General features: G+C 38.3%; 1 protein-coding gene across 1 annotated transcript in view; it reads left to right on the top strand.

The window, feature by feature from the left end:
- The first annotated feature begins 286 nt into the window (after positions 1–286).
- LOC113227340 (trichohyalin-like) overlaps positions 287–9,862 on the top strand; it is a 127,584-nt gene continuing 118,008 nt past the window's right edge. The window contains exons 1-8 of the mRNA XM_026460232.1: positions 287–505; positions 1,414–1,565; positions 2,338–2,418; positions 4,246–4,410; positions 5,572–5,734; positions 6,181–6,361; positions 6,499–6,590; positions 9,201–9,296. Coding sequence (XP_026316017.1) covers positions 425–505; positions 1,414–1,565; positions 2,338–2,418; positions 4,246–4,410; positions 5,572–5,734; positions 6,181–6,361; positions 6,499–6,590; positions 9,201–9,296 — 1,011 coding nt within the window. The 5' untranslated portion in view covers positions 287–424. The remainder of the gene's footprint in view (positions 506–1,413; positions 1,566–2,337; positions 2,419–4,245; positions 4,411–5,571; positions 5,735–6,180; positions 6,362–6,498; positions 6,591–9,200; positions 9,297–9,862) is intronic.

Here is a 9,862-nt window from a genome sequence, read left to right on the forward strand (position 1 = left end):
AAATAATAATATAAATAAATCCATCTAGCAAAATTTTAGTTTTAATTGATTTGTTTATTTTCCTATTCATTAGTGGCAAACAACAAATACGTCTATAAACATAACTTACCCCAGCCGTATTAAAACGTCTTTCATTTAATTTTGGCTTATTTAAGATCTTTGGTTGCAATGATTTTATGTAAAATGTGTGCTTAGTTGGTTCTGGTTCTTATGAAAAAGATTTTAAATAATGTTTTTTTTAAATCTGGGTTTATAATTTTTGACAGTTGACACGAACCCATTTTACAAAACCTAGACTGTCAATCAATGACAGACCTTGAGGTTGTATTTATTAATATTTTGTAAATTATATCCACGATATTTGCATGAACAAAACCCGATAGTAAATTTCCCAATAGTAAATTGTTTTGGAACTATAATAGCTATGCAGCATTTGGAGCGCCGTCCCAGCCCGAAACGGCCCACAGACGGGCCGGGTCCTAGGGGGGTGCCAGACATGTATCACGTAAGTACAAACTATTAACCTACCATCGTTGCCTCAATTACTACGTAACAATAAGCTCCTATAGGGTTTTTCGTTTTGTTATTGACACCTTAAGTGACACCTTGTAAGAGATTTATGCACCTTCTCACTCAGCTGGCACCTTTATACCTACCTACCATTCGTACGTGCTTAAAATGGCCGTGGATTGGACAAATGAACTGGAATTGATTTTTAGATTGTTCTAGCATTTCGTTTCAATAATTTTTTTGTTTATAAAAGCATAATTGTAAATCACCAAAGCGCAAAGTAATCCCGCAGCAGCAACTTCGACGTCCATCTTCGTCCAGCGCGCGAACTATACTGTGAACCACGCGCGAACCTCTGCGAGTGTGAAACTGTGGCAGTTCTTGCCGCGATTCGCGCTGTGATTTCGCGCGCAAGTGTGGAGAGGCCTTTGGAAATAAGCAGTACTTTTGTTTGTGTTTTCCTTGTTACTAAATGTCTTTTTTGTGTTTTCCTGTGTAATAAAATTATTAAATAGAAAAAAAATAGCAAATAACCAAGAAATGCCACCGTCATGAACGGTAGTTTAGCAGCAGTAAAGCTCCTTTTGAAAGAGTTCGTCAAGGGAAGTACTGCCACATTACCTATTTCTGCCGCCAAGCTGTAATGTCAGCATTACTGTGTTCCGGTTTTGAAGGGTTAGGGTGCTGGTGAAATTACAGGCACATGGGACTTGTCAACTTATGTCTCAGGGTGACGTGCGCAGTGGCAGTGCCCCTCATATCTTTGCGATTTAAAGCTCTGAGTGGCACTGCAATGGACAGGCGTGTTGCTAAACATCAGGCGCACAACTTGTTCGTCCCGTCTCTTGATATTATAATATAAAAAAACGGTATTCTCTAAGAATTTTATGTTTACATTTACAGACAGCACAAGTGTTGAATTCGACGTTTCGCTACGTGAGATTCGTTAAAAAACTTCGCATTATCGAGGAAGAATATAGGAAAGGTGAAGAGAACAGGCTCAAGGTCATCAAGGATCAGCAGATTAGCGACTTCTTCATACGATGCGATCGCAAGTACGTATTGTTTCCCTACGCAGCCCTCGTCCTTCTATACTTCCAGGAAAAAGGTTTTAAAGATTTAGGCTTTTGCCTGCAGGCTAACTGTGTATTTAGGGGATTTCCTTTTTTTGCCTTTTTTTAAGGCGAAGGTTGAGCGAAACTGTACCGATATCAACCAGAAATACGTGCGTCGATTCCACGAACACCTTCCCACAAACCTAACTACCGACTGTACAGGCTCGGTAACGCCCATTTCTAATATCGTTCCATGTATAGTTAATGCTAGCGTTACCCTGCCTCCAGAGGGGCTATTGTTCTATCTATTTCCAATACAAAACAGCAATAGGTACTTTTTTAACCTGAGGAAATCTGCTTCCAGATATTCCAGCTCAAGAACAATAAGTCTGCATGAATTTCAAACATACTTTTATTATTGTAAGCACGGCAGATGTATGACTGGGCCGTACCCTGAAAGGGAGTAGCTCGACGACACTAAACCCCGAGATGTTCCACTCTCCGCCGTTGCATAACATCGCTATAGCGTTTCATGGCCTGTCTGCAGTCGTCCGTTCCCGGACCCTCCGATGTGAGAGTAAGGTGTTAGAGGACCTTACGGGGGCGCGCACCAGTCCGATACCTCTCAGCATGGCAAAATCCACGTTCACAGCCTGTAAAGGTCCCCGTTAATATTTACGCAACTAATTCTGACTAACTATAACTAAACCAAACCAATCGAGACGCAAAACGGTTACCAATCGTGAATAAATGTCCATTATACATTTTTCAGGGCTCTAATAAACAAGGTGGCACGTCGCGTCGACCTCTGCTTGCAAGCCTATGAGGAAGATTTGAAAGTTAAAAAGCAGAAGTAAGTTATTAGTTTAGTTAAGTTACTATAGCCAAATTATATCGCGAAGGGTGTGCGACGGAATTGCATGAAATATATATTTTTATTAACCGACTTCAAAAAAAGTTTTGTTATGTGAACCGATTTCGATGATTCTTTTTTTTTTTTGTTGGAGAGAGGGTACCTCAGCAGCGCTCCCATTTTTTTAATAAAATATAAGTGCGTATTTAACCTCCATCTCACCTGATGGAAAGTGACGATGAGATCGACGATGGAGCATCCACACCTAAATAATGCCTTAGCGTTCAGGGAACAAGTGTGCAGGCAAGGAGTTCCACTCCATAGCCGTTCGCCATACTAGAAGACGTCGTTTCGAATCCGGCCGGATCGCAGGAAATTTTTCTGAGTGTTCGATGTTTGTATTAATAATTATAACAACGTCATGTTCAACTTAACTTGTTATCGGTTATACATTCAGCTATTTTTTAAATAATTGGAAGTTGAACTAACAGGATGAATTTCGTCCAATAAGTTAAACTTTTTGAAAAGATGTACCTAGTTGAACTTATTGGAATATTTGTGTCCGATTAGTTCAACTGATTGAACTTATAGTTAAACTTGGTGGAATAGATCGAGGTTCGGCAGCCTTATGTTATGGATATACCCAAGATTCGCACGAACCGTTACACTACCATTTCGACCCCTGCGACGTAAAGTATCGTATGTCGAAATTGCCAAGTTTACAGGGAAGCGTTTTAAAGATCTGAATTCACTGAAACGAACATAACACGTGACTTTAGCATTTCTCAGTTTTATTCGGCAAAGCTCATTACTCACATAGAGTATTATAAAATCCTAGATATAGGTTAGATGATCTATGGTGATCACTCTTTCAGTGAATTCAGAACTTTAAAACGCTCCCCTGTAAACTTGGCACTTTCGCCATACGATACTTTACGTAGGAGGGGTCGATTTATACTACCATTTATATTTAGTCGCAGTAGAGCTCCTTGTGAAAGAAGTACTGCCATCTTTCCAATTATTGCCGCAAAACAGCAATGTGAGCATTACTGCGATCTGGTTTTTAAGGGTAAGGTGCTGGTGAAATTACAGGCACATGGGACTCGGTTACTTATGTCCCCGAATGACGGGCGTAGTGGCAATGCCCCTCGGATCTTTGCGATCTAAAAGCTCTGAGTGGCACTGCAGTTGCTTCGGACAGGCGTGTCGCTTACCACCATGCGCACGACTTGTTCGTCCCGTCATATAAAAAAATGTGATTTCTGTGCATCGAGTATAATAACCAGAAATAGAGACGAAATAAGGACCATCCATCGCTGGCAACTCATCAGGCAAACAGGCCTTATATCACTTTGGAATATCATTTCTCGTTTGCGCTGAAATCACAAATTAGAAAGCTGAAATAGTACCAAAACTGACCTGTGTGTACGTCTCTATGTATCTCAAAAATATTCTATATTTATTGTAATAAAGATAATATCTCTAACAATGGGGAGCTGTTCCTTTCGGTGGTGTAGGAAAAATTGCAAAATAAACGGAATCACATTTCATCGGTAATTAAATATGCAATTTTTAAATTTTCGTCCATTATAGAAAAGCTCAAGTTAAACTGGTCGATATGAAGTGAAACAATTGACGATACCCATCAATTGTTTCGAATCCGGGCTGGACAATCGCAGTTGTCACCGTAATGATTTGGCAGAATAGTTTTCAAACAAATTAATTGACATTTCGTCTCTATTTGGTTATATACTCGATGTTTCTCTGTATTGTGGAGTGATATAAGTTTGTTTATATCTACTGTAACTTTCGTATTATATATTTCAGATTAAAAGATATATTCGCTGAAGAAGAAGAAGCGAACATACGCAAGTTCGTGGAGCAGGCGCAATCCGGAGCTGAACTCATATGGCAAGACAAACAGGAAAGACTCAAGTTCTTGCTCGAAAAGCGCAGGAAGGAACATGAGGAGAAATATAAGGATACTCCACTGTACGTAGTGATTTAAGGAGAAACTTTAAAAGTACATTCTTAATCACAGGAGAAGCCGGTGTTTAAACAACCAATATTATGCTATTTTGTAGCAGTAGAGCTTTTTATGAAAGAGCTCGTCCAGGGAAATACTGCCACCTTACCTATTTCTGCCGCCAAGCAGTAATGTGAGCATTACTGCTTTTCGGTTTTGCCAAATGATGTCTCAAGGTGACGGGCGCAGAGCAGTGCCCCAGATATCTTTGTACTTTAAAGCTTTGAATGGCACTGCAACAGTAATTATGGACAGGCGTGTCGCTTGATTGTTGTTCTTAAAGTTCGCGACTAGAACTGCCTAATTCACGACTTTTTCTGGGTACAATCAGATCTAAGCAAAGGAGCTGTGGTTCTCGAGATTCAAAAATGGTGTCGCCGGAATGAGCTTATTCCAGAGTGGACAATAAAACACCCTTAATACTTTTGAACGGTGGACCGACTAAATCTAGTTTATTGCGACTAGAACCGCCTAAATAACAACTTTTCATCTGACTACACATATTTCGAAAACTGGACTATGGTTACGCTGGAGTAAAGCACACTTGTGAAATTACAGGAACATGGGACTTTAAACTTATGTCTCAGGGTGACGGGCGCAATGGCAGTGCCTCTCAGATCTTTGAGATTTAAAGCTCTGGGTGGCACTACAACTGTTTTGAATAGGCGTGTCGCTTACACACACACAGGCACACGATTTGTTCGTCCCGTCATTTAGTATCACAAAAGAAACAATATTCAGTATATAGTCGATAGAATACTCATCGACTGCAATCACTAACCGCTTGCAAGGATCTAACACTTCTGGGTAGTGCACCGGAGTAAATTCCGCTGCTCTGGTATGCATAATACAGGGAGACCAGATGATTTGTGTGGCTGTCTAGTATTTTTATTATTATTATTAATTACTAGTAGCAGTAGAACTCCTTCTGAAAGAGTTAATCCAGGTTAGTACTGCCACCTTACCTATTTCTGAAGCGAAGTAATAATGTTAGCATTACTGCGTCCCGTGGCACTGCACCTGTTCTAAACAGGTGTGTAGCTTACCATCAGGCGGATGACTTGTTCTACCTGTCGCTTGATATTATAAAAAAACACTTGTTGTCATTAAAACTTCCGAATTTTCAGATCGAAATGCACGCACGTTACACCATGTCTGTTCAAAATCCGAGCCAAGGAAGCTCAAGAAGTGCAGTTGTACCAAATGCGAGAGAAACAAGCGCGAAAGTTGGCTGAGAAGGAATTTGATAACATGTGGTATGCAGTTGCTATGAAGGAGGCTGAAGCTCTGGTATGCTTTTAGAACTTTTTACTTTTGATTGGTTGATCACAGTAAGGCACAATTTACCTTGCCGAGGAAGGGAATGAAAACGAAATATTGTAACAAAATTGTACATTGCATTATGAACTTTATCTCAATTGTGTAACGTACCAACTAAATACGATACCGTAGCTACGTGAGCATTCTCCGAAAACGCACGACCTGTTTTTTTTTGTCACGGCCTCTACACACTAGATTACATTTCCGATGTGAGTCGATCTATCTTCGGAAAAGTTATGTCCCGAGTGATATGGATATTGGCTATGTTTACTTTGAGATTTCGCACTGCTATTAAGAAAACTCTTTTCAAAATTAATAAAAATACTGAATGAAATCAATTGCCTGCAGTGCCTCAGCTCGTTATATAAAAATAAATAAATAAATAATTAACATAGCACAGTATATTCAAATTCCAGGCAGCACGAATGGAAGTAGACGCCATCGAACTGTACCGCAATAACCTGGATTGCTTGAAAAACAGCGACGAGCAGCTGGAAGCTCGTCGTCGACAGAGGGAGAAGGACCGCGAAATGCTCAAACGGCAACAGCTGGAAATGCAGCAGGAGTTTGAAAGGGACATGGAGAAAGAAAGGGAAGGTTCGTTTTTTTTATACGTGAAGAGTTAAGCGCGCAGGTTGCGAGACGCGAGGGAGGGCTAGTCGGAGTCCAAATTCGTGTTATAAATTTCAACCTGACATTATCAACATCTTATTTATCCAATATTTTTCTTACAGAGCAACGCAATCGGCTCCAAAAGCGGTTGGACACGGCCAGGGAACTCGATGAGACGGCCGCCCTACGCGCGCAAACTCTTGCTAAACGAGAGGTAACGGCTATTACCCACAATTAAAAATACACCGTTTATTTCTCTTTCCGCAAAAAGTTATAAGTAGGTACTTACTAAAAGAACTTACGAAACAGAGTACATATTCTGTGGAAAGCAGGAGCCAAAAGTAAATCAAAATATTTGTATTTTAGATCTCCAGGTCTCCCAGCTCAGATTATAATTACATAATTATGTTCTTAAATATGTACTATAAGCCTATACAGAGAAGATACACTTGTGTAAGTGTGTGTATGTCAGTGTGTGTGTGTGCCTGTGTGCCTGTGTATGGGCGCGTGCGTGTGCGTGCGTGCGTGCGTGCGTGCGTGCGTGCGTGTGTGTGTGTATGTGTGTGTGTGTGTGTGTGTGTTTAAAATGGTATTTCAAATTTTTTCAGTATTGTCATAGTTTAACGTTTGTCCGTATAAATTAATTTCCTTTCTAACTTCTATTTTAATATTTTATGTCTAAGGACTTGAGAGTTTTATGACGCCTGAATTTAAAGAAACTGCGTAAACAGTTATTGGAGAACCTACTGCCTGAGAAATCTAGAAAAATACAAATAAGAAGCTAGAAAAGTGCGCCGGCTTTTTTCGGAAATGTTTTACTGTTTTATTTTAGTGAAAAAGCGCAAAAATATCGGGTTTTTGAACAAGGATCTAACAATTTTGTATTTCAATAAAATACTTAATAACTGGGATATCCAGCTGGAATTTATGTTAAATTGAATAAGGGAATACCATCTCGTTCTCATTCATTGTTGTGGCAGACATTCAAACAATATTTGTGCTACAAAAAAGAGCTGTACGTGCAATTTATAACTTAGGTCGCCGTGATATTTTAAGGGAAAGATTTAAAGAATCAAATATTTTAACTCTGCCAAGTCAATTTATATTTGCAAATACAGTACGTACGTTCGCAGAAATGTAGCATTACTTCCGAAAAACAGTGATAGGCGTAACCATAATCTTAGAAACAACAATGAACTTGCGATCCCTATACTCAGACTTGATAAAGTTAGCTCGTCATTTGTAGGGTACTGTATACGTTTTTATAATAAAATTCCAGAAATTGTACAAAATTTATCAGAAAATATGTTTAAAGCTCATATTAAAAATGTACTAGTTAGAAAAGCTTATTATATAATCTCAGTACAGAGAACTAAAAAAACCGACCTCAAAAGTACGTGGAATTACATATAATTACCAACTTATTGAAATCGGTTACCGGGTAGTGCGCAAACCCGGATTCATCCCCTAGGTCGCCACTAAAATATAATAAAAATCGGTTCTTACGTCTCAAAGTATCTTGAGAGAGAAAAACGCCTTGAATTGGAGAATAACAAAATCATGCATTAAATTAATTGCTGCTTATAATAAAATTTAGGCGCTATTTATAAAAATGAATCTTTATGCGTGAACAGCCACCCTTTGAGGTGGATGATTTTCATCAAAATTAAATGGGACCACTACGGAGATACCCTTTTTCCAACAAAAAAAGAATCATGAAAACAACGTAATTTTAATAGATTTTATTATTACATACTTTTCTTAACAGTCAAAATTCTCTGAATGTAAATAACATTAAGTACTTAAACATTATACTACGATAGGACGATTCGGAATATCAAAAAAGAAAGAGATGGCATTATATAATTCACATAGCGTTATCTCTTTCCTATGTTTAGTAAGGAATAGACAATATTGGGAAATCGTTCGTTCTTTCAATCACTTTTGCAATAATACATTACTTGGCTGACAGGTTCGTCATGGTACGAATATAAGTAATATTACACAATAAGCTTACTTTAAGCTTATATTGAAATAAGATTGTTTTTGGAAAGGTTATGGTAGGCCCCCAGGTTTTCTGCCATTACCATATGGTGAGCGATCGCAGCCCAGTAAGCCATGTCAAAATACATATACCTAACTCTAAATACTTTGTAAAAAGTAACAAGTAAAAGTGTGAAATGTAAAGCAAATAATGTAAACAGTGTAAGTAATGTAGGTAAGCAATATAAATAGTAATGTAAGTTTACAAACATAATATTAAATTACAACAATAGCCACCAAATATGAATATATATAGGTACGGAAATTCATATTTTCAGATGATAAATTATTTTATAAATCTCTTACACGCTTTGTTAAACACTTTGCTCCTTATTTCATTTATATTTTACATCTGCCTCTGTGACCGAAAGTTTACCATGCTGGGCTGCCACGCTGAGGACCCGGGTTCGATTCCCGGGCCAGAAGAAATCTTTGTGTGGCCTGCATTTATTTATACCGTGAGTTTCATTTGTGTGTGTGTCCACACAACACAGACTACCCGCAGTGCGGGGTGTCCCAAGTGCGGAGCTGAGTGTCAAAAAAAAATGGTACTCACGGTGCAGGGTTTTCCATTTGCAGGGCTATGAGTGTGTGCGTTATTATATATTTTTAAATGTGGAAATTGGGAATTTGATTACTCATCGTTATTTTATAACTATACTAGTAATTAAAACACGAATTTTCTTAAAATATATAAAAAGAAAGTCATGATGTCATGACATCTCAAATTTTCTATTCAAGATGCTATGTTTTATAATAATATAAAGATGTTATGTTTTAGGCCGAAGCTAAGCACATAGAAGAGACCTGGAAATCGCTTGCCGGGCAAGGCTTAGCCGACGAGCTGGCCAAAATCGAATATATGAAGAAGAAAGAGGTAAACATATTTTTGATTCATTTGTATGAACTGTCGCGTTTTTAAAGATGTATTGGAAACTACCAATCCTTATATAGTCTTTCTGTCTGTCTGATTGCATGTCACAGCGATTCCCATCGTTATTTTATCCTGCTTTGGTCACAAAATTGTGTGAAGACAAAGGAAAATAATTTTTAATTAAGAGTATTGAAAAACCGATCTCGAAAGTTCTTGGAATTACATCTACATATTCTATTTGCCAAGTTTTATTGAAATCGGTTACCGGAAAGTGCAGGAAACCGGATTCGTCCCCTAGTTTGCCACCCTTAGAGGTGGAATATTTTCAAATTTAAATGGAACCACTACCGAGGTATCATCTTTTCAACAAGAAAAGAATTATTAAAATCGGTTCACAAATGTCGAAGTTAAGTGACATACGTACAAAAAAACGATCGAATTCAGAACCTCCTCCGTTTTTTGAAGTCTGTTATAAACAAAATGAGCATATACGAAATACTCCCGGTTGGTTTTTATCTCTATCTAGCCACCACCGGCACAAAACCATCAGAATCAAATTGTAAATAACA

This window comes from Hyposmocoma kahamanoa, unplaced genomic scaffold (assembly GCF_003589595.1).
Source record: "Hyposmocoma kahamanoa isolate Upper Pololo Valley unplaced genomic scaffold, ASM358959v1 210, whole genome shotgun sequence".
Lineage (NCBI taxonomy): Eukaryota > Metazoa > Arthropoda > Insecta > Lepidoptera > Cosmopterigidae > Hyposmocoma > Hyposmocoma kahamanoa.